Source organism: Drosophila elegans, unplaced genomic scaffold (genome assembly GCF_018152505.1).
Source record: "Drosophila elegans isolate 14027-0461.03 unplaced genomic scaffold, ASM1815250v1 contig_149, whole genome shotgun sequence".
Classification (NCBI taxonomy): domain Eukaryota; kingdom Metazoa; phylum Arthropoda; class Insecta; order Diptera; family Drosophilidae; genus Drosophila; species Drosophila elegans.
In genome coordinates this window covers 24,786,298-24,810,591 of record NW_024545513.1, presented here as the reverse complement: position 1 = coordinate 24,810,591, position 24,294 = coordinate 24,786,298, and the positions used below count along the sequence as shown (strand labels likewise).

General features: G+C 39.6%; 5 protein-coding genes across 9 annotated transcripts in view; 3 read left to right on the top strand and 2 right to left on the bottom strand.

Annotated features, from left to right (window-relative positions):
- Positions 1-1,202: 1,202 nt before the first annotated feature.
- On the top strand, positions 1,203-6,169 carry LOC108148154 (lipid storage droplets surface-binding protein 2). Of its 4 annotated transcripts, XM_017275050.2 has the most exons (5): positions 1,203-1,662; positions 3,185-3,622; positions 4,281-4,331; positions 4,711-4,892; positions 5,011-5,276. In XM_017275050.2, exons 1-5 carry the CDS (start codon positions 1,464-1,466, stop codon positions 5,152-5,154), a joined length of 1,014 nt encoding a protein of 337 aa, XP_017130539.1. In that variant the 5' UTR covers positions 1,203-1,463; the 3' UTR covers positions 5,155-5,276. The 4 variants fall into 4 exon arrangements, with proteins under 4 accessions (XP_017130539.1, XP_017130538.1, XP_017130541.1 ...); XM_017275049.2 differs by lacking the exon at positions 4,711-4,892 and having other exon boundaries at positions 5,011-6,169; XM_017275052.2 differs by lacking the exon at positions 4,281-4,331.
- Positions 6,170-9,252: 3,083 nt separating this feature from the next.
- Positions 9,253-12,271, bottom strand: LOC108148179 (patatin-like phospholipase domain-containing protein 2). The gene is made up of 2 exons (XM_017275080.2): positions 11,618-12,271; positions 9,253-10,506 (listed from the first exon to the last, which is right to left on the bottom strand). The coding sequence occupies exons 1-2, from the start codon at positions 12,080-12,082 to the stop codon at positions 9,451-9,453; spliced, it is 1,521 nt and encodes a 506-aa protein (XP_017130569.1). The 5' UTR covers positions 12,083-12,271; the 3' UTR covers positions 9,253-9,450.
- A 1,022-nt stretch (positions 12,272-13,293) lies between these two features.
- On the top strand, positions 13,294-14,539 carry LOC108148173 (transmembrane emp24 domain-containing protein 5). The gene is made up of 2 exons (XM_017275072.2): positions 13,294-13,374; positions 13,440-14,539. Exons 1-2 carry the CDS (start codon positions 13,366-13,368, stop codon positions 14,160-14,162), a joined length of 732 nt encoding a protein of 243 aa, XP_017130561.1. The 5' UTR covers positions 13,294-13,365; the 3' UTR covers positions 14,163-14,539.
- Positions 14,540-15,410: 871 nt separating this feature from the next.
- On the bottom strand, positions 15,411-16,109 carry LOC108148174 (NADH dehydrogenase [ubiquinone] 1 beta subcomplex subunit 7). 2 transcript variants are annotated; one of them, XM_017275074.2, is made up of 2 exons: positions 15,982-16,109; positions 15,411-15,916 (listed from the first exon to the last, which is right to left on the bottom strand). In XM_017275074.2, exon 2 carries the CDS (start codon positions 15,913-15,915, stop codon positions 15,562-15,564), a length of 354 nt encoding a protein of 117 aa, XP_017130563.1. In that variant the 5' UTR covers position 15,916; positions 15,982-16,109; the 3' UTR covers positions 15,411-15,561. The 2 variants fall into 2 exon arrangements, with proteins under 2 accessions (XP_017130563.1, XP_017130564.1); XM_017275075.2 differs by having other exon boundaries at positions 15,411-15,919; positions 15,982-16,059.
- Positions 16,110-16,817: 708 nt separating this feature from the next.
- The window catches only part of LOC108148132 (E3 ubiquitin-protein ligase highwire), a 67,972-nt gene continuing 60,495 nt past the window's right edge, over positions 16,818-24,294 (top strand). Inside the window, exons 1-4 of the mRNA XM_017274979.2 lie at positions 16,818-17,199; positions 20,385-21,498; positions 21,912-22,298; positions 22,842-23,961. Coding sequence (XP_017130468.1) covers positions 17,129-17,199; positions 20,385-21,498; positions 21,912-22,298; positions 22,842-23,961 — 2,692 coding nt within the window. The 5' untranslated portion in view covers positions 16,818-17,128. The remainder of the gene's footprint in view (positions 17,200-20,384; positions 21,499-21,911; positions 22,299-22,841; positions 23,962-24,294) is intronic.

The window sequence follows — 24,294 nt, the reverse complement described above, 5'->3', positions numbered from 1 at the left end:
AAACTAGATTTTAACCATAAATTAAATCGAACAATTTGCTTGTAAATAACCCTAGTACTTAAGATACATACGTTATTTATACATATGTATGTTAGGAAACGTTGAAGTTTTACTAAACATAATAAATTTTCAAGAGTATCATTTAAAGAATTTCTTTTAATATTGATTGGAATAAATTTTAAATATTTTATGAAAAAGTCTTTACTTATTTGTGTTTTTTGTAAAATATTTCGCTTGTGTACTGGTCAAGAAGCTAGAATACTAACAGTTATTCATATCTTTTATTTTTTGAGATCCCCAAAGAGAGCTGTAATCTTAAATCTCTCGCTACTTAGGAGCTCTGCTCTCTGCAGCAACGGCTATCTGTAAAGTGTTATCAGTCTAGCTATTTTAAAGTCAGAAAGAAAATAAACAATTTAAGTTAATACATATTAAATAAGTTAATAATTATGTTGTATTGCCTTTTGAAGTATGTGTTTGTTTGAAAAATGTTATAATAAAGCATTTTGTTTGTTTTACTACTAAGGTCGACAAAAAATAAGACTATTAGCTTCTGATTCTTAAAAGAGTGAGATAAGATTGCTGGAACTTAAAACATTCCATCACGTACCCGTAGAGAACCTTTCAAAGCATTTAATACTTGTTTTGCAACTTGTAATCATTTTAAATTAATATCAACTAAATCGTTAGTGGATCAGAGCAGAATTCAAACATACAATTTTAAACTTGACCTTAAAATTCAATTAAGAACCTCTGGTAATAAATCAATTTGCATTTTTCTAAATTCATTTTTTTTTCATTTAAACTGATTTTGCCCTAATCTGGTTAAACCTTTTAAGGCAAAAAAAACATAAAGTTAGAAATTATAAAGACATTTCAATTTTTAAAATGCATTGTTACATTATTAATATGCAGAATGAGCTTTATTTTATTTTTACTCTTATTGTTATAATATATATAATGTTTTTTTTTATTATCACCGCTCTTTGCTTTTCAAAACTTTTTTTTAAATTTAAAATCCTAGAAAAACTGGTAAGGGTTTTTTAGGATACAAAAAATGAACTCCACCTTCTAGCTAGCTTTTCGAGAAGTAACCTAGCTATTTCTAGCCAGTAGCTGCACATCTGTCGCTCTCAGCCTATTCGCTGCTCGGCGCTGGCAGCACTGGCGGCGGCACTCGCTTGTATAATAAACCAGCCGCGCAGCTCGCAAATCAGACAGAGTGCCCCGGCGAACAGACGTGTGCAGACGTGCTAAAAAGTGCTCCAAGTACCCAAGCTATCAGCCATACAAACCCCACAGTCACACACACACACAAAATCGCACACACGTTGAGCTGTTTTTTTGTTCGTGAAAGAAAAGAAAAAGAAGAAACAAAAAGTGCGGTGGCAAGCGAAAGAGCTTGAAAGAAAGACCCAGAGAAAAGAAAGAAAAAGTGAGAAAAAGTCAGAAAAAAAAAGATCATGGCCAGTGCAGAGCAAAAACACGCCACCACCGGGACCGGGAATGGAAGTACCGGCAATGGAGCCATAAACGACGTGGAGCAGCCCAAAGATGCCAAGGACCTGTTGCCGCACCTCGAGTCCCTCGAAAGGATCATTAAATTGCCCGTTGTGAATGCGGCATGGGACAAATCGCAGGATGTCTATGGCAAAGTAAAAGGTGAGTGCCAGTGTGAGTGTAAAGTGCATAAAATGAGTGCATTGAACTCGGGTCCCGTTGCTCGCACACATGAAATAGAGAAGCGAAAAGATGGGGGGCAAAAAAAAAGAGAGGGCAGCAAAGCAAAGCAACAACAAATGCAGCCCATGCAATCGAATACCGCAATCGAAACCGAAACCGTTGCTTTGACTTCGACTTGGCTTCGCCATTTTAATTCGAGTTGCAATTCGAAGTCGAAACACATCGAGGGCAACTCTTTTTAATTGGCCAGGAATTAGGCTCAATTGAAACTAATTGATTGTCGGGCGTTCAATAATCGAAATCACGGCGGCAACAACAACCATGACCTAGCAACAAAAGCGACTTTGCCCTCGTGACGCGCCGCGTTCAAAGTTCGTTCGAAATTTACATAATAAAAAACTCTTGGCCGACGAAACGAAAGAGAGTGCGAAAAAGAGAGAGGGTCGGTCGAAAAAGGCCACCGCACGTAGGCTGCAGTTGCAGGGGCGCCGACAACGAAAAGGGGCTGGGGCGAGCCCCCATCGTTGCGAGAAAACGCAAAGCAGACCCAATGGCCACGCCACTGGCACTCTCGCAAGTAAGTGCTGTCAGGTGTGGCAAAAAAAAAGTTAAAATGGCACGAAAATATAGCTAGAAAAACAATAAGTTAACATCAGTATCAAAACTATAACTCAATTAGTTGATTTTTAAATAAAGTTTGCCAACAAATTTTTAAAAGTTAATTGAAGTTTTACTGCACATACATACAATTTAAAATAATTTAAAAATAGAGAATTAAAAATTCATATTAGATTAAATTGTATCTTCTGATATAAAGATGGAATCTCTCATATAAGCATTCATCCTTTATGTAAACATTTTTCTTATAGTTTCCTAAAGTTAATTGGTATAAAAATATTTTAAATTGTTAATTCAGCTTTAAAAATCTAGATTTAGCTTGAAACTAAATTAAGCTGGCAGCACTGCCGTTATGCGGCTCTCTGGGGGCTCCAATAACAACTGTAGTTGGACTTTCGACTTGTTTGTGATATTTCATAGTTGTTTTTGCAGTTGTTGGGATTGGGATTGGAATTGAAATTGGATGATGTGTTTGCCGAGTGACGAACTATCAAAGTCTAAACTCGCGGGCCCAGACAGATAGAAGAGGGGTCAAAGGGCCCCTGCGGATCGTGAACTGCGCAGTTGCTTATCAGTCAGAATTGCTATTTTTATTATTATTATTATTTGTATTATGACGGTTGCAACTGATAAGCGAGCTGTCTGTGTTTTTGTCACATGTGTGTGAAAAACTACTAATACACAATTCTAGAAATTCCAGAAAAAACAGATTAGTAGGATCCGAACCAAATTATTTTGCTTTCGCATAGCTCGATATTAAATCGAAATGCGTAGGTCATTAACACTTTCCATATCATTTTTGATATGGGACTATATGTTAAAAAGAGATGGCTTATAAATAATAAATACAACTACTATATCATACATTTTTCTTTATTTTAAGGCAAAAATCGAGTCTTTGAATGGGCTTTAACAGCGGCCGAGGATTGTGTGACCCGAGCGGTGACAACGGCAGCTCCTTTTGTCACCAAACTAGATCGACCAATCGCCTATGTGGACCAAACACTGGTCAAGGGCATTGACAAGCTGGAGGTGAAGGCACCGATCATTAAGGACACGCCCCAGGAGATCTACAATCAGGCCAAGAGCAAGGTGATCGATGTGGTCCAGCCGCACCTGGAGCGTGTGGTCAAGTTTAAGGCCGCCGGCCAACAGAAGGCCGCCTCGCTAAAGGATCTGGCCTGGCAGAAGGCCAACGAGGTGCTGGCCACCCAGTACGGCAGCCTGGCTGTCAACGGAGTGGACACCACCACGGCGCTGGCCGAACGGCTCCTGGAGTACTACTTCCCCAAGTGCGAGTCCGATGTGGAGGAGGATAATGGTGAGTGTTGCTTTCACACGAATAGTAGCCCAAAATAAAAGATTTATCTATCTACCGTAAATATTTCTTCATTTTTATGGTGTACCCATTTGGGGCTTACCGTTTTTATGAAATAAAATCGTTTTGGGGCTAAATTTTTTTTTTATATAAAAAAATTAAAACATTTGAAGGTGATTTTCGAATAAAAATATTTATATGGTTTATGTATATGTTGTTAGCCGCTAAAAAGTCAGATTCATAAACCGATTTCACATAATCATCTTCAACTTCACAAAAACTAATAAGTTAAAAAAAAAAATTGAAAATTACATTTATTAATGTACATACATCTAGTTAAATGTCAATTAACTCTTAAAAAAAATTGTTAAATTCACTCCTTTATACTTACTAAAAACTGAATCAACCCTTTTCTTAATTTTTGAGTCCAGAGTCTCAGTTTGGATATATTGCCCAAGTTATTTCTAAAAAAAATTTAGTATATAACATCAATTGTATTTGAAAACCTCGGATGGAAAAGAACATTTTTATTGGCTTCCTTCCATTTCCATTTGTTGGCACAAAAGTTGGATATGCTTGTTTGCCTTCTGCTACATACTCTTTTTTGAGCAGTGTGTAAACAAAATGCTAAATATAAATCGTAAATATTTTTAATTCTCAGATGATAAACAAAATGCCGTCGTGCAGAATGGCAAGAGTTCTGAAAATGACAGTAAGTTCCCGATCCCTGATCCGATCTTTTGTTCGTTCGATCGTTTATTTGTTTGTCCACCACTAACACACCGTCTAATAAGCATAAAAATAGCAAGTAAATAAAAAAGCATGAACACTAATCAAGCATGGCGATAATTTCACACACAAAAACAGAACAAAACGGGGCTATAATATACAGAAATATTTTCGATTTTAGTTGAGGGATAAATGTTGAAGTAGCCTGCGAACCCTTGAACCCACAACCCAAATCCTGATCCTGGTCTTGGTCCCGTCCCCAGTCCCCTAACTCTCATTAACCGCCCTTTCGAAACAAAAAATTGTCACTAATTTTCTAAATTAATCTCTCTCTATCTCTCTTTCTCTGTCCCATTTGTTAGTTATTGTTGTTGGGGAGAGCTACGACCAGGATCACGATCAAGAGATTGATGATAGATTCTTAGTGGCCGCCTCGACGGTATTTCTGTCCATGTCTTTGAAAATCATAACCGAAATTGTTGAGTACGTTAGAAGAAATCCAGAGATCATAGGCATTATCGATAGGGAACTCAACAAGTTTATGGTAAGCACACACAAGCCGCACAGCCACTCCTGTACTAACTTTAACTTGTTTATAACCATAATACTAAATACTTCTGGCTACTATTATGCTAATGATGATCGTTTTTTTGCTTTTATAGTGCCAGTTCCCGCCAGCGAGGATCCAGTCCTCCACACAGTTCAGACGGTTGGACGGCTATCCAACAAGATCTCGCGTCGCGTCTATCGAAATGTCTCCCGACAGATCAAGCAGGTCCAGAAGGGCAACATCAACGACTATCTGAGCTCCCTGATAGCCGCCCTCAAGTTGCACCAGTACATCAATTTTATCAACTCATCGATGGGCACAAATGTGGAGCAGTCGAGCAGCAGCGACACCTGTTCGCCATTTGGAGCCACCACTTCCAGCAGCAACACCACCACCACCAGCTCCTCCAGCAACAACGCGGCGGTTGTGGCCAAGCCCCAAGTCGCTAAAAGCAAAGCGGCGGCGGCGACGGTGTCGTCTCAGTAGTGGAAAATCAGAAGCCCATATAAAACTATATCTGTAGCTAGACATTATCCTCTTTCGCACACGCACACACAAGAAACCCACCCACGCCGCCCATTCTATATTGTATTTTATTATTTCGTTTTTTTTTTTGCGTAATTTTTTTTCATTGAGTACTTTATCGCCTATACAAGAGGTAGTACTTCCCATAGAGGATCATCCAAAAGTGGAAAAGGTTTTTTAAACACGCACCCGAAATCCAAAACCCGCCTCCCCCTGCGCACCCTGCTTTGTAAATATTTATTTGAAGTATAGCCCTCACCATGATAGTTGTAAGATATAGTAGTCGCAGAGATCGGGAGTGTAAGAGCGTGTTTTTTTTTCGTCAAATTTAGCTGTGCTAAAGTGCCACGCATGCATTGAATAATACATAATATATACGCCTATATATGCCTAATATATACACACGATATATAATATATATATATACATAAAGAAACGTACTACGCACACGTTGGCATAGTGTGGTTTAGCTATACGTATACGTAATCTAATACCTAATGCTATTTCTATCTCTATTTAATTTCCATTGTACACTCGCTGGGAGCCCAAACCAGATGATGTCTAATTGCTAATGAAAATGAATTATGCCTATCATATATATACAACACACAATACACACCCTCACACACACAAACACACACTTGTATGGAGAACCTAGCCATAATGTTTGCTTTAAACAACTAGATTGATAATATTAAATATTAATAAAAAGAACCAACGCAAAACTGGAACGAAGAACAAGAAAAGTTGCTTACGATTTTTTTTCAATTATTTTTGCCACTCGAAGAACGTGAACGATAAGCAGAGGAACGGAACGTTATAGGTTCTATACCCTCTGTCTGATTAGGCGTCTTATCGAGACAGCACTCCCCGGTCCGCTGATTTATATAGAGTTCAGTGTAGAGTTCAGTCCTCGTAATTGCCGGAGCGCTGCAGCGAATGAATTTATAGAGCACTCGCTGTCAAGATAAGACCCTCCATATGTGTTTACGAACATGTGATATTAAAGTGCGTTTTGCAGCTATCAAAAGCTGGTCGGAATTCGCGGATTTTCTACTTGAAAATACAACTTATTTGATTTCTATCGTACTATTTATTATTTCTGGGGTAGTCAGGCTTGTTAAATATAGAAATTCGTCTTTCTTTTTAGTAATGCTTTAAACTTTAAAGACGGTTGCTTAATAGCTCGCAGCTTTTTAACCAAATGTAATTAACTATTAAGCTAATAATATGTGTTTTACGTTTTTCATTAAAATCTTAAATGGCTTGCTAAAAAAAAATTAAATTTCAATTAAAAAAGTTAGTAACTAACAGCGCTGAAATTTAAATCGGAAATCGCATAAGTGGGGTTTCCTATTTTTTTTACCATAACCTAACAATCTTTGGGTTTTATAAAATACTCAAGTTTTATTTTATATATATATTTTTTTTTTTGTTTAATCATTACAATTTATAACTAACAAATTTGTTCATAGTTGGTTAACTAAGTCAAACAAGAAAAGTATTAAAAACCATTAAATAGTCAAAGATATTGTACAATAATTAACACCTAATAAGGCGAAGTGTTATATTCATTTGGGATCCCATAGTCATGAACCGCACTGTACTGTCAGTACAAGTCCCAGTGGACTTGTGACTCTGTCCCTGTCGATAATGACGGCGTTAATGGCCGTGCAATTATTCGTCTTCAGATTGGGCAAAGAATATCGGCGTCGGCCTCTCTGAATTTCCTTTTCATTTCAGCTGGCTCCGGCACTCCACTTCCTCCAAATCTCCACCTCATTTGTATGCTCAGTGTCTGGACGATCGCTTTAATTTGCGAGCCCGACAAGAGAGGAACATGCCACAGTCAAAGTCTGTCCCTCGTCTCGACAAAGTTCCAGTTTGTCCGCCTGGGGAATCAATCTTATATACCAGCATACTTGGCATAATTTTGAGTTTTGCTAAATGCATTTGGGGCCGAAATATTCATGAGTTTGGTTTGCCAGAAAAGGGCTTCGCTGGGGTCTTGGTATTTCTTGTGGAACCCATGGAACGCATGACTTGTTGGACGGGTTCCCAAAACCGCAGACGGTGAATATATATTATGCACAAAAAAAAAAAAACGTAGCCATTAATAAAAATTAAATAATTTTGTATAGAATTTTACTAAGAAGCTTAAAAGTTACTTAAAATTTTAAAATAAACACATTGGAACTTGTATTATTGGAACTAAAGAGATCAACGATCTTTAACTTCAGTTTAATACCTCTTCATTAAAGAAATATTAATAAACCCTGTTATATTATATTTAAAAAATCAAAGTGCTTAATTAATGAAAGATTCTCCAAAGTTATTAGTACCATAACTAAAAACGTAGTTTGACTTAAAAAAAGTTCCACTTGGTAATAACCAAGATTAATTTAATTTATTATACCATTGTCCATAAAACTTGTCCGACTTATAGAGCCTTTTCAACTGAAGAACAGTTTTTGATAATGAATCTCAAAGTCTCTGAAACTAGTCCAACTTACAGGGGCTTTTTAATTAAAGAGCCGCATTGATATTATAGAATACGGGTATTGTAAAGTTCTCATTTGATAAGGAAATCCGATTGTTGGGGAACAACAATCCTTTTATTCTCTGTGTAAGTGCAATACCCTGATCGTTTTTTTTTTCAAACCATTCAATGATCATGGAGGTAATGATCGTTATTGGGTAGCTTAATGTAATGGAAATGCCAACCGCAAGGTGTACCCACCCGGAGGCCTGAGTGTAAAGATGTTAATGGACCCGGACTTTGGACCTTGTGCTTCTCGATCCCCTCCAGATTCTTCCCGAAGCAACGATGACGAGGTCTGGATCTTCGGTTGGCAACGACTTGTTCTTATCGCGGAGAAAGAGGGAACGAGAACGAGTGGGGTGGGAGATCCATAAAGGCGTTCGTTCTAACTATAAACGTAATCAACAGTATTATAAAAAAAAATTGAATGACTTTATAGAAACACAAAAAAGAGAGTCCACAGAGAGGGAAGAGAGAAAGAGAGAAAGGGCGATAAAGCCTCAGGATGAGCCCCCGCCCCCGGCGGAAGAGGCGTGGCATCCTTCAATCAGCACAAGTGCGAGTAGGATGGCCGAAGTGCAAAGTGCAGAAAGTGGCGTGATTCTTATTATTATTCATTCTCTCGCTTTTGATTATTGAGTATGGCATATTGTGCGGTAGATGGGTATTATGTGTGTAAATTATGACCACTTCTCTGATCTCGTTGTGCATCATCTTTCTCTCTTGCGTTGCACTTTGCCGACTGGAACCTGCGTCAGAGAATCGCATCTGGAGGTTATATCAGTTTATTCGGATAGAAGAATCGGGTTCTACACAGCGGGTAGCTAAAATAAGGGCACCGACATAATCCAGGTTTTGTTAACTTGTTTTGTTAATTAAAACCCTAGTGAAGATTATTCATTATTCTACAACGGACTTAAAATTCCCAATCGGTATAGTAACTTAAGTAGCGAAAGGGTATAATTTAAAGATAAAAATTCTTTAATTCAATTCAATTCTTATTCATTCAAGTATTTTCAGTAAGTGAATTAAAATGAAATGTTATGTACAATTAAAAAATCTAATATTGTGCAAAAAAGTAATCATAGTAAAATAATTTATAAATAATAACTTTCTTTGAAATGCATAATAAATATTTTCTACATGTCTTATAGGTATTTAAGCGAGTTATCTTAAGCCATTCTATGAAAGTCATTTTAGAAGTGGTGTTTTTTAGCCTTAGAACCATCTTACAAAAATAATTTGGTCATATTCATTTCTTATGCATTAAAATAATTGAAAATCCGATTTGTTTGTTATTTGCATATCTTTATTTACGTCACATCAGTTATTATTAACACACAAGGTAAAAACACTTAAAAACATGATATTTAAGAAAAGAAAACACGGAATCGTTGGCCCATTAAATTGAAATGATTGCGAGAACAGACATAAAAATAAATTGGGAACTGATCGATTGACGATCGCTGATAAAGCTAATGGCGCCTAATGAACGCCGGTCTGCCCCTCTTCTTCGGCCACCTGATCTCCCGTTTCCACTTGGCTGGCCTCGCACATTCGTTTGGCCTTGACTTTTTCGTTATCGCTATCACCCAGTGGCGTCGATGAGGGGCAGCAGGTGCTCGACGAGGAAAAAGTGGAGTAGGAGGAGGAGCAGGGTGCTTGCATCAGAGCGAGATCAAAGTGCGGCTGCTCGCACAGCGTGAGACTCCGGCTGAGGCGACGAGCGATCATTTGTACCATGTGCCTGGCCAGCGGCGGAGCTATCATCACGCGGCGGAGGAGGGACCAGGTGGAGCTCATGAGCGAACTGGTATAGTGGTCCCGTTGGCTGGGCTCCTCCTGAGGCAACGGATTTCCTCTCCTCTCCAGATGATTGTCCTGCGCCCCTTCGAGGTGGTCATGATTCTTTTTTGTGCTGCTATTATCCAGATTCCTGGCCTCCTTTTTGGGATATTTTTCATACTTTGTCTTATCCTTTTGATTTTTCTTAGACTTCTGATGATTTTGCCTTTGACGCTTTGGCTTTCGATTCCTTCTAAGTTGCTCCACTTGGTTTATCTCATCATCTAGCTTCTTATCCTGCTGATCTTGAAGCTTTTGATCATTTTCTTTAATAGCTTTCAGCTTTAGAAGTCGCTGCTCTGCCTCCAAATTCCTTTTGTTCTCCCAGATCTCTTTCTCCTTCTCCTCCTGCTCATGAATCCAACTTATCATGCTCTTTTCCTGGACTTGAAATCCATGTTTGAACAGGCTATTTCTGCGCAGAAAATGCATCGCGTCATCGTAGCCCTGCTGGCAGAAATTGGCCATGAAATCCGCCCTTCCCGGCAACAAAATCCTCACAATACGACGCAAATTTCTCCTGGATAACCGGATGCAAGTGTTCGCCCAATTGATATTCAACTGCAGCAGATGGGGGTTCTGATCCCGCGGGCATATATCACTCTCCCCGCAAAAGGGACTCACGGTCACAGTGTGCTCGTCCAGCCAGGGCAGATTATCGGAAAAGGCGCCATCCATGTAGCGAACTCCTCTGACCTAACAATATATGTACTTATTTTTAAAAACGATTTCAAAAAAAATTAAATTTAAGGTAATTATATTTTATGAGGTGTACTTAAACTTATTACATATTACACTTAAATTAATTTAATAGACAATTTAATAACACTTGAAAATAAAGACAAGAAGTGATTTTTATGATAAAATAGTAATAATATTATAATAATATTTATGTATCTAATAGATGAAAAATTACTCTAATTTACTTATTTAGATAATTTTTTTTTAACATAAAAAATTACTTAAGAATTACTGTTTTGCAAATTGCCAACTTAATGGTAATATGTATCTTAAAAGATGAAAAATTATCTTAGTATCTTTCAAGGTAGGTTTAAAATCGTAAAATTTTAAAGTATTTGGAATAATAAAGAAAAACACATAACTTTTATGCATAATTGAAAATGTGAAAACTTGTAAAGTATATTTAAACTTAACAGTAATATATATCTCATTAGATGGGAAAAAGCTTAGTTTAGTTTAATGGAGTCTTAAAATGGAGAAATTCTATGGTTTTTGGAAACACATTCCTGTTCATTGAAAACGTATGTAAAAGGAATACACATCTTTTTGGCGATTGGAAACACAGAAAACTTTTTTAGAAATAGATACTTAGAGAAATATATATCCTCTAAGATGGAAAATTAGCTTAGTTATTTTCTTGGTAGGTTCCAACAATACAACATTTTTAAGTTAATTCAAACTAAATAGTAATATGCATTAAACCATAAATTTATCTTAGTTATTATCTGGGTGGGCTTAAGAAGAGAAATTCATTTTTTTTTTTGGAAAAAATAAAGAAAAACACATAACTGTTTCCCAAATTTATAAAAAAAATTTTAAGTATATTCAAACAAAATAATAATATTATTTTAATGAGATGTAAATCTAAGTTATTATCTGGGTGGAAATATATCGAAAAGCACATAACTGGCTTGCAAATTGAAAACTATGCAAATTTTTTTAAGTATATCAGAATTTAATATTATTTTATATTTTATGAAAATGATCTATCTTAGTTACTTTCTGAGTAGGTTTAAAATAAAAAAAATGTAGGATTTTTTGAATAAAAAAAATAAAAAACACTCACCTGTGGCGGCACCAGTCCGGATAGTCCGGGAATGAAGCAGGAGCACATGAGGGCCTGGAGGAGCTCCTGGCGGGAGCTGAACTCCGACATGACCACATTGCGGCGATCGCTGACGCGGGTGAGTGAGATGTGGAGTCGTCCGCTGGCCCGTCGATGTGCGTCCTCCGGCAGACGGCGGTGCATCCCCTCGAGCAGACACTCCGGCAGATTGAACCACGGACTGAAGGCGCCCAGCGAGTGGCGCCGCGTCTCCTGGACGACCCGCAAAAAGTCACCGGCCATGCATTCCAGCGGCAGATCGCAGATCAGACAACAGGCGGCCAAGGCTCCGGCGGATGCGCCCCCAATCCGCTCCAGCAGCAGTTGGGGGGCGTTTTGGCGCAGGCAGACGGCCACGCCCACGTGGTAGATGCCAAGGAATCCACAGCCGGCAAAAGAAAGGCTCCTCCTGGTTCGGATCTTCATTTCTAGGTGGGATAACCTCTTCGTGGCACGGCTTTTTTCACGTGATCACCGCGGAAAAATAACATGCAATCCCGTCTAGCTATCTCTTTTCCGCCTGGTGTTTCCTTTTTTTTTTGTTGACTTTTTTTTTATTTTTCCAAGTTTTCTTTCGAGCTTATTCTTGGCCTGGACGGTGTGACCCTGCCATGGTTAGAAAATAGTGTTCTGTTCAATAAAATACCGTTTAGGTTTTTCAAATTGTTTTTAAGTGCGTTGATTTCAAAATGATAATAGATTTATCTTTAAAGCTTATCCATTAGAAAGATCGATAGATTAATATAGTAGTTCGCTATAAACTAAACTCATAGAATTTTTATGACATTTGAAATACATACATCTATACATGTTTATTTATAAAAATTAGTTTGTACCTATTACAAAAAAATATTGAAACTTTAGAATATTTGTATGATTCAATGATATGAAAGCTGGCTTAGTCTTTAAACAAAGAAATTTATGAATAAAGCTAATTTCCAGAACACTGTTGATTTTCCTATTTAAATATACCGCCCATTACATTAATCCGTTACATTTAACTTAGCAGTGTGGCCAACTCCTGCTTTTGATGTTGGTGAGTTAGCTATGGGATATAGCTAAAATTAGCGGAATTCACTTATTTTGGTTAAGTTAGAACAAAATAAGAGAAAACGTAATTTTCAATAACAAAACCCAAAAAAAGGGGCTTTTAAGCTTACATTATTTTGTTTTAGAAAAACCATGCTCAAAACAGAATGCCTAAAACTAGTAACAAAACAAAAACTCCTTAGATGTTCCTCTTATTATCATAAAACTAAAAACGAAAATAAAAAAGGAAGCTTTGTGGTTCTTGTTTTATTAAAACTTTAAACTTCGTCAAATTTCTTAAAATTTAAATGGCACATATTTGGTTCTTGTATTAAATACCTGTGAAATATTGACCGAAAATGTAAATGTCATTCTATATAATTTGCAATTGATTTCACAGCATACAAATTTTATTTATTTACAGTTTTCGGCAAAAATCATATTCAATATGATCATGATTTAATTTTTCAAACACTTATTGACTTAGGGAATGCCCTCAATATTGTTCAGTTATTAAAGATGTAATCGCCAGAATTTTTGGCGGAATTTGGATATAAAAAGGCTAAGAAAATCCTGAGAAGTGTGACCAGCCATTTACATTCAGTATTTTGAGCGGCAAACGTGCACACCGAGTTAGCATTTTGTTTTTTTTTTAATTTTAAGCAAAGCAGCTCACAACAATGCAGGCGGTAAGATAAACGTCGGCTATATTTAGCACACCTATTACTCATTAACTTTTGCGTGACTTGCTCAGATGTGGCGGGGAATGCCGGCGCAGCTCCTCCTCCTCCTGGTGGCCGGACTGGTGCTCCTTGGAGTCCAGGACTCGCAGGCGTATGATAAGGAGATGACCGTCTATGTGGACGCCGGCAAAACGGAGTGCCTGTATCACACTGTGAAACTGGGAGAGTCCATTGACTTCGAGTACCAGGTGATAGATGGCGGACACGGCGACCTGGACATCAGCTTCACCCTGCTGGATCCCATCGGTCTGGTCATAGTTAGCGACTTCAAGAAGCCGGAGAACATCCATCGCCATGAGGTGGCCAAGGAGGGCGACTATCGCTTCTGTTTCGACAACAGTTTCAGCATGTTCAACCGGAAGACGGTCTTCTTCGAGCTCATCGTGGAGCGGGAGGGCGAGGAGCTCCGCGGTGACACCCAGTGGAACGAGGTGGACGAGCTGGCGGGGCTCTCCCGCGACGAGTACTACGACATGAAGGTGCAGGACATCATGGACTTTATCGGACGCATCCGTCTCCAGCTGAACAAGGCCCGCCAGCTGCAGGATGTCTTGCGATCACACGAGGCACGCGATCGCAATCTCGCCGAGTCGAACTTCCAGAAGGTTAACCACTGGTCCATGCTCCAGATCAGCGCCATGATCGGTGTCGGTATCATCCAGGTCTTCATGCTGCGCAGCATCTTCGCCACCGGCGGACGGATGCACAATCTGTGGCGCAAATTGGGCATTTGATGGGTCAACCGGTGGCCGGGAAAAGCCGAAGCCGAAGCCTCTACCAAAGATGTGCGTGCCGGAGCCAACAGGATGCATTTACTGATCATAGAGTTGATGTCCCTCATATAATTGCCATCCGGCAGATGGATCCCCTAGTTAGAATTTAAAAAAACAACAACTTGCCATCATCTGTAGTTCGTTAGTTTCTGTATTTATATATATATATCATGTATTATGTAGCCGTATATTTATATATATGCGGGTGTGTGCTTGTGATATGCGTGGTGTGTTGTGTGTGCGCGCGTGTGTAGGCATTGTTAAACGAAAGCAATTTTACGATTAAGCCAAAAGATGAGTTTGATAATAAATTAAAAGTTGCAGGAACCAGTGTAAAAGAGGCTTTTGACTATATACCCGGAGTTTTTTTAGGTTTCAGCTTAAAGCAATTGCCAAACAAGTAATCGGAAACTAACTTTTTTCTATTTCCCCATTAAAATTCTTTAACTACCCCACTTAAAATGAAATAGAAAATTTCATAAAACGAAATTCTGGGGCATGCTATTTCACGTTGTAACAATTTTTCAAGATTGCTAAGTGCTTAGATAAAGAATACTAGCTGACCGACATTTTGCCATTATATTTCAATTACTGTTGAAGGTGAACACAAAAAATACATTAAAGAACTACACTGAACGTTTAATGGTAATTTGTAAAAGGGTAAAAATCGTTCTTTTTTTAAACGCTATAAAGTTTTAAAGTTTTTGAAATTATGTGTTCAACGTGAAATTTCAAAATAAATTTGATTCATGCTTATCTCTTTCAATTAATATCGATGTGGCCACCAAGATCGAACCGTGTTCAATAGTTTTTAAATGCGAGCTCTGTAAACTAGATCCTCTTAATAACCTTCCTTCTATGACTTCTAAGTGTTGCTCACGCCCAAATCCATTTAAAATGGATGTCCTTACCAAAATCCACTTGACTCTCGACGGTTATTCAAACAGCTTTTTAATCGTTTAATGGCTAATAAAAAAATGGGCACAAATCCGCATTATTACTTGCATGGAGTTGTTTATTGACATTTCCGCTGGAAACTAGATCCCAGAAGATGGAATATCCTTCCTCCAATGACTTAGCATTTTTTACACCAAGATCCTTTTCAAATCGATGTCCGCACCAAGATCCATTTGACACTCGACGGTTTTTGGAAGTTTTTCAATCGTTTAATGGCTAATAAAAAAAAAAATGGTCAGCAGATGCGCATTATTACTAGCATGGAGTTGTTTATTGACATTTCCGCTGGAAACTAGCTTGCAACATGGGGCAGTGGCAGTGGATCCGCGGCCAGGGGCGCCTCCTGCCCGCCACAGCAGACACAGGTGTAGAGCGGGGGGGTGTGTGTTGTGTGTAGCTTAGCCTAGGCGGCCTGGTTGAGGCGCTTTTGGCGCTCCAGCAGCCGGCGCTCCCGCTCGAACTCCTTCATGCGCAGCACGTAGTCCTCGTACTCGCAGGTGAGGTACTCGTGCTTCTGATGGGCGCACTTGTACACAAAGGGGAAGGTGTCCGTGCGGCAGGCCTGGTAGGCGATGGCCAGGTGGGCGCAATAGTCGCGGGCGTCCAGCGGCAGCTTGGCGGACTCCATCTCCTCCCGGGTGGCGATCATCACACGCTCCTTGCGCGACTCGAAGCCCAGCATTGGGTCAAAGGTGGTCACAACATCCGGTCCCGGCATTACGTCCGGCTTCAGGTAGTGTGTCAGCGCGTTGCCCATCCTGCTGGCGTGGAAAAAATGGTTTAGTCGCCTGCCAAATGCCCGATATTCGCACAGTTAAATTACGTAAAATGTTTTTCTTCGATTTCGGTTGCGGCCCAGCTGTCAAAGTCTTCTTCTTCGTGTCCCTGTTGTTTTTGTTGCAAGTGACAGCTGCTCGCCAGGGTTGCCAGCTCGCGGGGTGCGGGTGTTTTGCAGCACTAGAAAAACAGCTGGTAAGTGTTAGTAATCAGGTATTATTTTGAAAAGTGATAACTCTTTTTAACGAAACTTTTTAAGAAAAGGCAAAAAGATTTGACGAAACTTTGAAATAAATATATCGGAACCAATAAACTGCATGCAAGCAAAATGTTGTAAAACTTATTGAGCAATAGTTTTAAAAGCTCCTAAAGCTTTGTTTATACCTTAATTATAATTTAACCCCGTTTTGATCAACATAATCAAGTTAAATGAACCAATGCATCGTTTTATTTGAAGAAATTTATAAAGTTTTTATTTTTGTGTATTCTATACAATATTTCTTAAAATTGTAAATGTTGGTAAAATTGTTCTTTTTTGTTTGCACTTCTGTGAGAATAATTTCAATGTTCAATTTAATGTCGTTGAATTCTAAAAGAATGGTGTTCGAAAAATGAACACCAAATGAGTTGTAGAAATATAAAATTTTATAAAATTTTAAGAGAAATTTTAGTGAAATAGGCGTTACTTTTTGAAAATCTCTGAATTATTTGGGATTCTAACCCCAAAACAGGACCTTCATCTCACTCGTTTTGTAACACTGTTTCCGGCCGGAGACAGCTGAGCCGTTCTCTCCGCAGGAAGCGGTAAGAAGCAGAAAACAAGAACAACAACAGGGGAAGGAAAGAGCGGGGAGAGAGCGAGAGGATGGCCCGAAACTTTCAGTTCTCTCATTCAGTTCCCATTGTACCGTTGCGTCGTCGTTCGGTGTGTTTTTTTGCGTGCAAGTGACAAAAGGCAAATGGCAAATGGGAAAAAAACGCGCTGAAAACGCCAGACGATGCTCGTCAAAATAGTTAATTCATAGTTGTTAATTCATATATATTTTGTTCTGTTCGCAATAACCGCTGTGCAATAAAAAAATCATTAGCCAAAAAGAGAGATAAAGAGAGAGAGCAGACGACGGAGTGTAGCGCATTAGAATATATAGAAAAAATCGATTGGAGCACTGGATCTAACGGGAAATCGGTCCAAAATGGTGGGCCTGCTTAATCCGCTGAAGTATGGCGACCATTTCTACGAGCTGTACACAAACAGCACGCGCAGGTAATCCCCGCCAGCATCTGGATAACTATATGTCCCTCTACCGGACGGGTACCCTATCCATCCATCCATCCGGGGTGGAAAAATCGATCGCTGCACTCGGCAATCCAATCTGGGTCTTCAACCCCTGGGCGTTCGCTCTCCCAAAGTCGCAGCACCCCCCGATTTTTGGGGGTTGAAACGGGCGGAAGTGGACAGTCCTGCGCCGAACAGCTGAGCGGTGCTCGCAATCAGCTGATTGGCGAGAGCATCGCGACCTGCATTAACCCACTGATGCTCCACGGGGGTGGTGCGGTGTTAAAAATGCCAACCCCTGTTGTACCGCCAAAAAGACCCGTTCCGAGGGAAACCATACCGAACGATTGAAACATGTGTATATTTTTGTGCAAAAAGTAAAAGTGTATCTTGTCAAGATCACAGACAAAAGACAAAATATATGTGGTATAAATTCAAATCCAAGTCCTAAGCTTCGTTAATATTATTACCTTTCAAGCCCAGACAGGAAACATATTAAAACCTACTTTAAGTTTCCTCCAAAGTTTAAACATTAAACCTTACCTCACACCCATTCAACTTCCTTCCTAATATTACCTTCCAAAAAGTTTCCTAAGCCCAAAATTATTGATGGTTAAATTTTCCCAAAAAAAAACTACTTTTTAAAAGGCAAATCCAAATTTTATAAACTAAAAGAAGCCATGATTTTTAAAATTTGATAAGTACTATTCAATACTTAATCTGAAAACAAAATTCTAATAAGATACGATTAAGGAGCAATTTTGCATATTTTTTCAAAAATAACATGAGAAAGTCGGATTTAAAGAAAATAATGGCTTCTTAGGTTTTTTCTATAATTCAAAAAGATTTCATCGGATAAACTTAAAACAGTTTCGGAATGTAAAAACTATGAAATGGAAAAATTGGAAATCATTAACTCATACATAACCCATATTTTATTCAGTGAAGTTAACAAGCCAATCTCTAGCATTTTTATACCCTTGCAGAGGGTATTATAATTTTAGTCAGAAGTTTACAACGCAGTGAAGGAGACATTGCCGACCCTATAACGTATATATATTCTTGATCGGCATCACTAGGGGAGTCGATCTAGCCATGTCCGTCTGTCCGTTCGTTTCTACGCAAACTAGTCTCTCACTTTTAAAGCTATCTGCATGAAACTTTCCCAAAAGTTGTCTTTCTATTGCAGGTAGCACATAAGTCAGAACGAGGCGGATCGGACGACTATATCATATAGCTCCCATAGGAACAATCGGAAAAATAAATAAAAAAAATTATAACTTTGCTGTTTTTTAATTTGTTTTTTAGTTCTTCGACATATAGCAATGGTTAAATATTTCAAATTTACGGTTTAAATTTCATCAAAATCGGACGATTATATCATATATCTCCCATGGAAACAAAAAAAATTTTAAAAATTCTTTTTGACTCATTAATAATTTGACATTTTAGAATTACGCTTTTAATTTTATTAACTGTTGAATATTTGAGCTGCAAATCATCATAGCTTCAATGTTTTTAAACATATACGCAAGTAAATCAATATTTAATTTTTACAATAGCTGGGTATATGAACTTCGGCTTGCTGAAGTTTTCTTCCTTTCTTGTTAATCCTATTTTATTTGAATTTTTAAACTTTTTTTGTGTGTTTTTGTTTTGTGTTGTTTTTAATGTTTATAAAAGTTTCTTCACGAAAACTTTAAAAGTTCTCTTTTAAAAGCGTTTGAATTATTTTAATTGAGCAATATATGCCCCTTTCTCAAGGTCAAATAAAATACCGCATGCCAATGCATACATAATTATGCGATACTTTTTTTTATTTTAGATTTTTATATAGTTTTTTAGAGGCTTACCACTTGAAATTTAATAATTTAATCTTGCAAAGATTCGACTATGCTAATGGAATGGGATTACGATTTCCATGGCAGGATTGTTCAATAAGGGGAGTAGTTTATGTTACAAACTTTTTAACCAGGAATTGCCGCCTTGCGGCATAGAAGCCGCATTTAAAACAGCAGCAAAACAGTGTTCAAAACCACCTGTGAACTGCAGGGGGTAAAGTTCCGGATGCAATCGGGTATATATATCTTAAAGCTTGCACCTTGCTGGTCGATTTATGTGTGTGCAGCTGTCGACCAAAATAGCACCCAGCATCCTGCAAAAAGCTTCCAAGTTGATAGGAGCAAGTAAAGAGCAAAAAGCTTCCATGGGCAACAATAACAAATGCAAATTCTTCGGCAGGACGTCGACAAATTAAGCTTATTCCCTCTGAATTGCTGAATTGCGTTTTTGATTTGTGACCTATAGCTCGAATAGTGTCTTAGTTGTTTGTTTCAAAAGTTTTCTCTAAGTGAACCCGAAAATGAAATTACTGATAAACTAAAAGTGATCAGTAAATTGTATGAATGTTCTAAAATGTATCGCGTATTTTAAAAATTCTAAAATACAAAATATGCTTTTATTAATTTGAATACATTGATGTTTACATTAAGTACCACGATAATTACTGATTTTATGGTTAAATGTTTAAAAATATAGTAAATTAATCAATAGTTTCCCAAATCCACAGTAAATAAATTAACTAAAGGTCAAAGGTTAATATTAATAAACGTTGTTTCAAGTGTTACTTTAAAATAGTTACAGATGTTTTTTAATATTTATTTAATATCCTTAATTGAGGCTGGCAAATAAATGCATAAACACTTATTATATTTTTTACTATTCCTTAGTTAAATATATTCATATTAATTTTCTTGTTAAAGCAGTTTTATTTTTAAATTCAGAAGCGAAGTATGTTTTTTTAGTATACCTACTAGAATACAACACTACCAGAAATGATTTTGGTAATTTAGAAACAAATTGTACTCTCCAATTAAGCATTATTAAAATTGTACATAAATAGTTTTTAAGATAATGAAAACAAATTTAGTTCTAAAATTACACTTACAGGGACACTTTTTCGTATAATATGTATGTCAAATATATTTTTGGAATAGTTAGAAATTATTTTTTTTAATTATTACGTCGACTTTAGTTTTTGGGATAAAATGCACCTGTTGTACTGCGTATAAATACAGAAAGTAGTCTAGTTAGACTTCTAAAAATTCTTTACAAGTTTTTTAAATCTGTTCATAAAATTACTCTTATTAACCCACTTTTGTAACTTTTTTCAGAAAAATGCAACACGATCGCAAGGTGTTAACGAAGCGTAAAAGTCGGAAAGATAAATCGGCGGCAGCGATGGCCGCGGCAGCTGCTGCGGCGGTTCTCGAGGGGAATGCGGGCGCAGGTGGTCTGGTTAATCCACTAGATCCACCACTGGTCAAGGAGCAACTGCTGATCCTGCCCTCCTTCCCGGTGGCGCACATCGAACTGGATCCGAATGCGTCCAAATTTGCGGTATTCTCGGCGATTAGATCCACGGTTCTGGAGGCGGAAACGCGGTACGCTCTGTTCCAGGAGGGTGGAGCCGGCGGCGGTGGCCAGTCCGGATCGGGCGCCAAGAAATGGAGCGGCCCCCTGAACTCCTCCTGCTGCATGATGTGCGCCCACAGCTGCATGATTAGCAACATTCTCGATTGCTCCTGTCACGCCCAATTGGCCATGCACGGAGCATTGGGGCCAGGAAATGGAGCCCCTGGCGGACCGGTGGGTGTGCTAGGCGAGGGTAGAGTACCGGCACCGGTGCCCGTGGTGGTTGGCGGACCAGGTCTGCCCGCGGAGAAGCGACCACGACGGGACAGTGCCAATAGTGACGCCGATTCGGACACGGAGGAGCCCACCGAACGGGAACCCGTCTATGCCACCGTGCCCCTAATTGTGGGCGCCGGATTGCGCAGCCTCTTCGAACTGATCGCCGATGCACGCCACGTTCATCCGCTGCTCTGCACCAAGGCGCTTAAGGCCCTGCTCGACGTCATCCAGGGCCAGCAGCCGGAGAGCTTCAAGCTGGAACCAGAGGAGCTGATCAATCCGCTGTACGATCTCCTCCTCGATCTGGCCACCATGCCGGCCGCGCTCAACTCGGCCACGGGTGCGGAGGCCAACTGGTCGGCCATGGCCTGTGCCGCCCTCCTGGGACTGTGCATCGCCCGCGGTGACACCGGCAAGATGCTGAAGGCCATCGCCGCCATGCTGATGACGCCGCGCCAGCTCTCCGCCCAGATTGTCCAGCTGCCGGTGGTGCTGGCCACGCTGCAGCACACGGTGATCAGTGCTGCCCTGAACAAGCCCACCAGGCCGGACTTTCACAGCCACGGGGTGCCGCACAATTCCTTGATTGATGAGGTGAGTCGTTACTCCTTGGGGTACAGAAAGACCAATCTAAAATAAAATAAAAAGGGTTAAGATCGCAAATGTAAATGTAACTGAAATGCATCTAGGATACAAAATGGTCCCACTTTGGGCGCCAATCGTAAGTGACCGCCTACGTTCGGCTAGCTCAGAGGAGTGTTGAACTCGTTTTACTAAATTTACAGGGTATGACTGTCCGTGAACAACGAATAACGCTTGCTTTTTATACGTCAACCTTGCTTATAACAAGAAAATCTTATTTAAAGAACTGTAAATCCCCTTTTCAGAACCTAAAATTAAAGACAGAGTCAGACTATAATAAAGAATTTGGTTTCTAATCATACTTTATGCCTGAGTATATATACATATATGTATATATTCCTTCTAATGTGATTCTTTGATTTCAGTTCCCCCTTAAATTACCGCCCTCGAGCACGGGTACACCCATCACCTCGCCGGCGATGGCCTGCGATGGAGTGTTCGTGTACCTACTTTATGGAGGAACGCTGCTGAAGATCGGCACTGGCTTTGGGGGATCCTATAAGGGACATGTTTATGCCCAGAACGAGGACTTCAGCCACGAGCGGAGCGCCTGGCTGGGCTACAGCGGTGGGCAGCTCTACTTCCGGCGCACCTGTCGCCGCAGTGCAGGCGACCAGCTGCAAATGGTGGGCCTGGACACGCTGGCCATCAAGGCGATGAGTCCACTGAGCATGCTGCACATGCGCGAGGGACTCAACTACGTGCTTTTTACGGACGACGACTCATTGCACGCTATTTGCAGCAACCGCGATGTAAGTGATAGTATTCAATTTGATAAAGGATTTTATTTGAGTCGTAATTGCTTATCGAAGCTCTTTCTATGGCGATAACTGATTTTAATCTCTGGAGAATCGCTTGTAGCTCATGACTGTCTTAAGGCTTTGGCTCTTATCAATCACTTTTTATTTAAACCTGACTTTTCTGTTGTTTTTTTAATATTTTAATTTTATGATTAATCGTTTTAAGATTTTAAATTTTTTAAAAAACTTAGTATTTTATACACCCGCAGGTTTACACATTTCAACATTTGCAATCGTAATAAAGAGCTTAAATGTTTTTGTTTATATAAAACCTCTCCAAAAGGAATACAAATTTTAATTTTGGCAGCTTGCATTATTTTCTAAAACATTTTTAACTGTTGAATATAACTTTTTTATTGAAAATTACATCTTAGCATCGTTTTATATGACTTCAAAACTCTTAAACTATTTTCAACTGTCGAACATTACTTTTTAACTTCCCAACGTATCCCACAAACATTTATTAATGATTATTTTGTTCACTATTTTAAATAGGACACACTGGTGGTGAAGAAGCTAAACCTGTACCACAATAGCTACAACATTGACCCGCCGCCCTTCGAGCTGCCCCTCCAGTTGGCCCGCAAGAAGTTCCGCACGCTGGGCTACGCCGCCTTCGAGGATGAGCTGCTCAACCAGTATCAGATTCAGCGCATCCAATCGGCCCACAATAGCTTTGAGCCGAAGCTACCGGCTCCATGTAGAGATGCGGATGTGGATGTGATGGGCATAGCCTGCGGCAAGGAATTCGGGCTGGTGCGGGCCAGCAATGGCCGGGTGTACTATTATGGAAAATCAGCTGCCCTGGGACTCAAGTGTGTGGGTCGGACGCCGACTCTGAAACTCACCGAACTGGTCATCTCCAAGGCGGCGAGTATAGTCCATGTGGCCGTGGGACACGATGGCATCCATGCGCTGCTCGTCAACGATGATGGAACCGTCTTCTTTGCGGGAACAGCTCGTCGAGGGGAAGACGGTGATAGCAGCAAGAATCGGAGGCAACCGAAGGCGGTTAAGCCGAAGAAGATGACCAAGATCGATGGCCATGTGGTGGTGCATGCCGCCTGCAACAATGGCACCTCCGCATTTGTTACGAAAACCGGCAAACTTATAATGTACGGCAAGGATACGGCCCACTGCGATGCCATGGGCTTTGTGAGTGAGCTGTTGGATCAGCATGTGACCAAGGTGGCGCTGGGCAAGGCGCACTGTGTGGCCCTCAATGCCAAGGGACAGCTGTTCTCGTTCGGACTGAACAACAAGGGTCAGTGCGGCAGGATATTCAACAAGTTGCAGCCGGTGAAGGATGTGCCCCCATTTGCCTCATCCTCCACGGCCGCCGCCTGTTTTGCATCCCTGCTGCCACTGGACAAGCGCCTGAAGCTGGACTTCTCCACGCTGTGCGACTACGATGACCACAACCTGGTGCAGGGTCAGTGCCGGGTGTGCGTCATCTGTCGGGAGTGCACTGGCTACAATATCAGCTGTGTCTCCGCCCTGAATGTCCCACTGGATCAGCGTTTGGCGGGCAGCATATGTCCCTGTGGACACGGAGATGCGGGCTGTGCCAAGTGCGGACTGTGCGCCGCCTGCATTGCCCTCCAGGATAGCGATGGTGAGTGGGATACATATTGTACAGTTGTGGTCAAAAAAATGGTAGTAAAACAATGTAATGTGCTCAGAAATCTTTAAACTTATTTTGCTTTGTTAATTGATAAAAAAGGTAAGATACAAAATTAAAAACATAATTTATAACGAATACTTTAAAAAATGTTAATTTTTATTTAATTAAAAAAAATAAGATTACAAAAAAGTATAATATTGTTTTAATTAGATCAAGGAAATTGAAAAACGTTTAATTCGTAAAAATTCACTGATGATGCCCTTAACATGATTTAAGATTTTTGGTAACCTAGCAAACATTTTTTTATAAATATTATAAAATATG

Coding starts and splice junctions, on each gene's coding strand:
- LOC108148154 (XM_017275049.2), top strand. CDS start 1,464: ATGGCCAGTGCAGAGCAAAAACACGCCACCACCGGGACCGGGAATGGA. Junction 1,663..3,184: donor TGTCTATGGCAAAGTAAAAG/GTGAGTGCCAGT, acceptor CTTTATTTTAAG/GCAAAAATCGAGTCTTTGAA. Junction 4,332..5,010: donor CAAGAGTTCTGAAAATGACA/GTAAGTTCCCGA, acceptor TTGCTTTTATAG/TGCCAGTTCCCGCCAGCGAG.
- LOC108148179 (XM_017275080.2), bottom strand. CDS start 12,082: ATGAAGATCCGAACCAGGAGGAGCCTTTCTTTTGCCGGCTGTGGATTC. Junction 10,507..11,617: donor CCGGACTGGTGCCGCCACAG/GTGAGTGTTTTT, acceptor ATATATTGTTAG/GTCAGAGGAGTTCGCTACAT.
- LOC108148174 (XM_017275074.2), bottom strand. CDS start 15,915: ATGGGCAACGCGCTGACACACTACCTGAAGCCGGACGTAATGCCGGGA.